The 6066-nt window shown below is 33.4% G+C and overlaps 1 protein-coding gene across 4 annotated transcripts in view; it reads left to right on the top strand.

The window, feature by feature from the left end:
* The first annotated feature begins 335 nt into the window (after positions 1-335).
* TFAP2B (transcription factor AP-2 beta) overlaps positions 336-6066 on the top strand; it is a 27301-nt gene continuing 21570 nt past the window's right edge. For 2 of the 4 annotated variants that reach the window (XM_063442091.1, XM_063442092.1), the window contains exon 1: positions 4807-5210. In XM_063442091.1, the coding sequence (XP_063298161.1) occupies positions 5184-5210 (27 nt within the window). In that variant the 5' untranslated portion in view covers positions 4807-5183. Of the gene's footprint in view, positions 485-4806; positions 5211-6066 lie in introns of those variants that run through there. The other 2 variants (XM_063442089.1, XM_063442090.1) reach the window with 2 other exon arrangements.

The following is a 6066-nucleotide window of genomic DNA, read 5'->3' on the forward strand; positions in this document are numbered from 1 at the left end:
TGTGTACTATATATATATATTATTCTGTATTTGTATATATAACTATAACTATTTTAGATTGTTCTGCAATAAGAATGTATGTTTGTGGTATAACTGGATACAAAGTGAACTAATTATAGCACACTGCTCTTTACCAGTGTCTTTGTTCCAAAGACATTTACATGCATGTTAATGCACATACAACACCCATGCACCACCATGCAATACATATGTCAGATGTGCTGTGGCAATGTGTGTGCTGTGTTCTGAATGTTCAGCCCATTGTTACCAGCCCCAGACAGAACTTGCTATGCTGTGGAGTGGTGGGTAGTCTATGTGGTGTCTATCCCCCCTTTTCAGAGTTCTACTTGGATCATTGCAGACAGGGGCACAGTGAGAACTCAGACATCTGCTGCTCACATGAATGCGCTCACCTCACATTGAACGATCTAACATCATGCTCTGGAAACTAGTGGAAAATGTTAAATATGAAGATATCTACGAGGTAACAGCATCATTTCTTAACATCTCCTCCATTCACAGCCTCTCCTGAGCCATTAAACTGGCCTTTGTGGACAAGATTTAGATTGCAATTACACTTCTATTGCATTATATAATTAGATGTAGCGCTTTAATCTTAAATCTTGTTTATAATGTCTTTTATTTTGTATAACACTCTTCATATCATTCATATATATACACACATACAAATTATAAATATACACACGCACACAAATTATATATCTACACACACACACACACACACAAACTATATATATATATATACACACACACAAATTATATATTTACACACACACACACACACAAACTATATATATATACACCCACAAACAAACAAGCTATATATTTATACACACACACACAAATTATATATATACACACACACAAACTATATATATATATACACACACACACAAATTATATATATACACACACACACAATTTGTAAAATTATGAATATTTTGTATATAACATAAATATATACATAAACACACAAATATATACATACACACACATACATAAAGATTCCTTTTTAGATATATTATATACTATATATTAATAATAGAATAGAATTATATGAATTAAAAAGCTCAGAAATAAAGAAATTGTTAAATTGTTTAACCTTTGACAGTTAAAAAAAAATCTAGATAATATTTAATTATGAAATATTTTTGGTATTTCTTTTCTAATGCTAAGAAGATACATATTTTTGTTTGTTTTATTTGTTGTCAGTGAAATGGTTTGTTAGAAGTTTAGGGTAACTTTGGTTGGACAGCTGAGCTTGAATTGTTCCATTATTTAAAAGAGTCTCTGTATTGTGCTGTAAGACTGTGTCTTGTGTATGTTGATTCTTTGTAACAATGAGTGAGTGTGTGTTTTGGTCTTGGTGTGAGATGGGGGTGGTCATTTTACTTGGGGAAGTGGGACCTTTCTGTGACCAGAATAGACAGAGGTCATGCTTTCACACACTATCCCCAACCCATGATAGTTAATGTTTAAAAAAAATACTGCCATTGTTTCACATCTGAGTGGGATTTCAGGAAATCAAGTTGAATGACACATAAAATTAATTCATTTAGCAGATATTATTGATTTTTGGTGTAGTATTGGGAGTGAGCTGATTGAGTAACCTTTTTTTTTGTTTGAGTATTTTCCTTTTTGTTTTGGTTTTTTGTTTTTTCATTTTGTCTTGTTTTGTATTTTGTTTGCTGTTTTTTTGTTTTTTTTTGCTTTTGTTTATTTATTTATTTTTGTTCTTATACGATTTAGAGAGTGGAATGCAAATGAGAACGTTGAGGCTTTGGGAACTTGCTCCTTAAAACGATCTGGATCTATGTGCACCCTCACTGCAGGCAGCCGACTGTCTCTTAGCTGAAATGTCTCTTTCCTGAATAGCCCAGTCAGGGGAATTACCAGCGGAACGAAGGGAACAAACCGGCATATGCTGAATTAGTTCCATTCAATGCAAACCGAGCCCCTCACTCCTTTTATTCAGCCTAACTGGGGCTGTATCTCTCTAACACTCTGTCTTCCTGTCACTCTCTCTCTATCTGTCGCTGACTAATGTCTAACACTCTCGTTTACATTCATTATTTCTATCTGTTTATCTTTCTCATTCTCTGTCACTATCTCTCTGTCACTTTCTGTATAGGTCACTGTCTCTCTGTCACTAACTCTCTGTCACTAACTGTCTCTGTCACTAACTCTCTCACTCTCTCTCTGTGTTGGTGACTATCTCTCTCCATTCGTTATTTCTATGCCTTTCACTCATTCTCTCTGTCTGTCTCTCTCTGTCTATCACTCAAGTTGTATCATTTTTCATTCATTGTGTCTATTTGTGATTATCTCTTTTCAATTCTCTCTCCCTCTATTTGACATTCTCTCCCTTCGCTTGCTGTCATTCCTTTCTAAATCCCCCTCTCTCTCTTTATAACTCACTGTCTGTCTAGTCCCCTCCCTGTGTCTCTGTCCCTTTCTCTTCCTGTAATTCTCTCTGTTTCTCAAAACTTGTCTCCTTTTCTCTATTTCTCTACATTTGATACCTCTGTCTCTTTCTTCCCATCCCTGTTCTTCACCCATTACCCCCCCCCCCCCCCCCCCCCTCTCCCCATCTCTCTCTTTTAACTCCCCAATCCCAACTCTCTCTCTCTCTTTTAATACTTCCCTGGCCTCTGGTGCTCAAAGAGTTAACATGTCTGCCCTTATCTTGCTTACTACCTCAATGTATATATATATATATATATCACTTGGCTAAGTATAACTAGAACCAATCTCCCTTGGAATATCTCTGATATTTTATCAGAATTCTGAAATGTAGAGAGGGTTTCTCAGTCTCTCGGTGTACTATTTCCATACAAGCCAATTTGTCAGAGACACTGGGTGTGGTGTATGTGACTCAGTAACAGTCTATACATTTTATCATTAGATATATTATATTGTAATTATTATTAGTACTATGTGATTGTATCCTGGTGCAGTCAGATAGCAGGGCCAGGGCGGTATTGGGAGTTCACAGAACATCAGACAGAGTTCATATATGGCCTTTGGCTCTCTGAGTAACTAGAAATTCGCTTTCTTCGTAAATCCTGCAGCAGAAATTAGCCTCCAGAAAAAAAAAGTAAAATTGCAAAAGAAAAGAAAGACAACAATAAATAAGTCGTTTTTCAAGTTCTTCAGCACATACACAAAATAATTCAATTCGAAAATATGCTTTAAAATGCCAGAACCAGTATGTGAACAGTGTGTGACTTTGTACTATCATGTTAGTGTGTGTGTGTGTGTGTGTGTGTGTGTGTGTGTGTGTGTGTGTGTGTGTGTGTGTGTGCGTGTGTGTGTGTGTGTGTGTGTGTGTCTGTAAATATATTATACATATTAAATATCATGTGTGCGTCTCTATGTTATATATATTATAATAATTGTGTGTCTCTGTGCTATATTATATATAGTATAATAACTGTGAGTCTGTGCTATATTATATATATATATATAGTATAATAACTGTGAGTCTGTGCTATATTATATATATAGTATAATAACTGAGAGTCTGTGCTATATTATATATATAGTATAATAACTGTGAGTCTGTGCTATATTATATATATAGTATAATAACCGTGAGTCTGTGCTATATTATATATAGTATAATAACTGTGAGTCTGTGCTATATTATATATAGTATAATAACTGTGAGTCTGTGCTATATTATATATATAGTATAATAACTGTGAGTCTGTGCTATATTATATATATATATATAGTATAATAACTGCGAGTCTGTGCTATATTATATATATAGTATAATAACTGTGAGTCTGTGCTATATTATATATATATATAGTATAATAACTGCGAGTCTGTGCTATATTATATATATATATAGTATAATAACTGTGAGTCTGTGCTATATTATATATATTATAATAACTGTGAGTCTGTGCTATATTATATATATATAGTGTAATAACTGTGAGTCTGTGCTATATTATATATAGTATAATAACTGTGCGAGTCTGTGCTATATTTTATATAGAGTATAATAACTGTGCGGGTCTGTGCTATATTTTATATAGAGTATAATAACTGTGAGTCTGTGCTATATTATATATATATAGTATAATAACTGTGCGAGTCTGTGCTATATTTTATATAGAGTATAATAACTGTGCGAGTCTGTGCTATATTATACTGTGTGTAGTATAATAAGTCTGTGGTCTATTATATTGTGTGTGTGTGTGTGTGTGTGTGTTTGTGTGCGTGTGTGTGTTTGTGTCTGTATACATATATTATATATATTTATATAAAATATATGTGTGAATCTCTATCTTAATTATAGTATAGTAATTGTGTGATTCTGTGTTATCTTATAATGTATGTATGTGTGTGTGTGTGTGTGTGTGTGTGTGTGTGTGTGTGTGTGTGTTTGTGTGTGTCTGTAAATATATTATTTATATCAAATATTATGTCTCTTCTATATTACATGTAGTATAAAAATTGTGTGAGTCTGTGCTATTTATTGTGTGGGTGTTTGTATTTGTGTGTGTGTCTGTGTGTAAAAATATTTGTTGATAGTGCTAGCATTAATCACCGAAGGTTGTTAGCAACGTCTAATTAAGTACAGGGTAAATGAAATCTCTTTAGCTTTAAGATGCAGTGTCCCTTTAATCCCACACCCCATTGCTGTGCAGCCTCTCCTCCAACTTAATTGACACTGTGCATCTTTTTTTTTTTTTTTTTCTCTCTGCTAAACTTTTACCCAAGACTTCCTATCCCAGCCCCCTTGTCTGATTACATCTAGTAATTCTCCTCTGGATGAACGTCACTTACAATGGTTGGGGAGCTGGGGAGCCTGCTGCAGTTCCACGCTCCATTTCTCCTCCATGCTGCCTTTAAAGTAGTCGTGTAATATTAATAGTCATGAATATCAATTATTATGAGGCGGTGTAGAGAGGCAGAGGGAAGGGGCTTCTGAACAGTCTGAGCCTTGCCTTGGGTAGAAGAGGATTAAACCTGCAGCTCACAAACACACACAGAGAACAATATATACATATATATATTTCCTATTTTGGGGGCATTTCTTGATGGATAGTCTTGGAACCATCTCAAGCAGTGTTTCAGTGTGTTTATTCTACAAGAGCCCATTTTATTTCATTTAACTGTTTGCAAGAACCTCGCCTTTTGCCCAGATGTTAGTCCACACCTATTCAGCTATGGTGAGTTGCTTGATTTTTTTCTTTTTTTTTTTTTATTTAATTCCTTTTTTTTTTTTTAAATGCCTTTGGCTCTATAATTTCAGGCAATAATTGCAGGGTACAGCTGGCTTTTTCAGAATACTTATTATCGGTGTGAGGTGGACTAGAATCAGCTAGAGAGAGGGGGAAAAAAAACTTCTTAGTTTTTGCTTGTGGCGAATTGGAGTGCACTTTTCCAGAAATACCTTTGTTTAATTCATTGAGATTTTTGTTGTTGTTGTTGTTGCTACTAGTCCTACACTGAAGATTTGAAGGATTGTGCTTCTGTTTTCAAATTATTTTAATATATGTTGTAGGTAACAGGAAATATTATGAGTTTTTTTTTATTGTAATTGTATTCTATTTTTTTTTAATTTTTCTATTTTTTTTATTTTTTTTATTTTTTTTTTTTTTTTTTTTAGCATTCTATAGTATCTTAAAATGTCATTTTAAAATTTGACGCCTGCCCTTTCAGCAAATGATTACAGTTTATTTGAAACAAATTGATTTGGCATTTAATTTCTACAGAGTGCTATTTTTTTTCTTGTAATGCTATTTAGAAGTGCTTGCGATTTCACTGACATGGGGATAAAGATTTTACACTGCACTAAATCTGCTTTAATTTTTTTGTTTTTTAAATGGTGTGAATTATCACATTATTATGCCTTTAAAAATGTTAAATATAATAATATTAATTTAAGTTGAGTTCAATTAAATAAGCCTTACTGTGTTATTTTGTCCTGCTTGAATTTAGTAACAAATAATAAGAATTTAGGAGATCCTGACAGTGCTGTCGTGTTTTTGTTTTGTTTTGTGATTGTATATTTATACATGTAAC

The sequence above is a fragment of the Pelobates fuscus genome, chromosome 2 (assembly GCF_036172605.1).
Source record: "Pelobates fuscus isolate aPelFus1 chromosome 2, aPelFus1.pri, whole genome shotgun sequence".
Taxonomy (NCBI): Eukaryota; Metazoa; Chordata; class Amphibia; order Anura; family Pelobatidae; genus Pelobates; species Pelobates fuscus.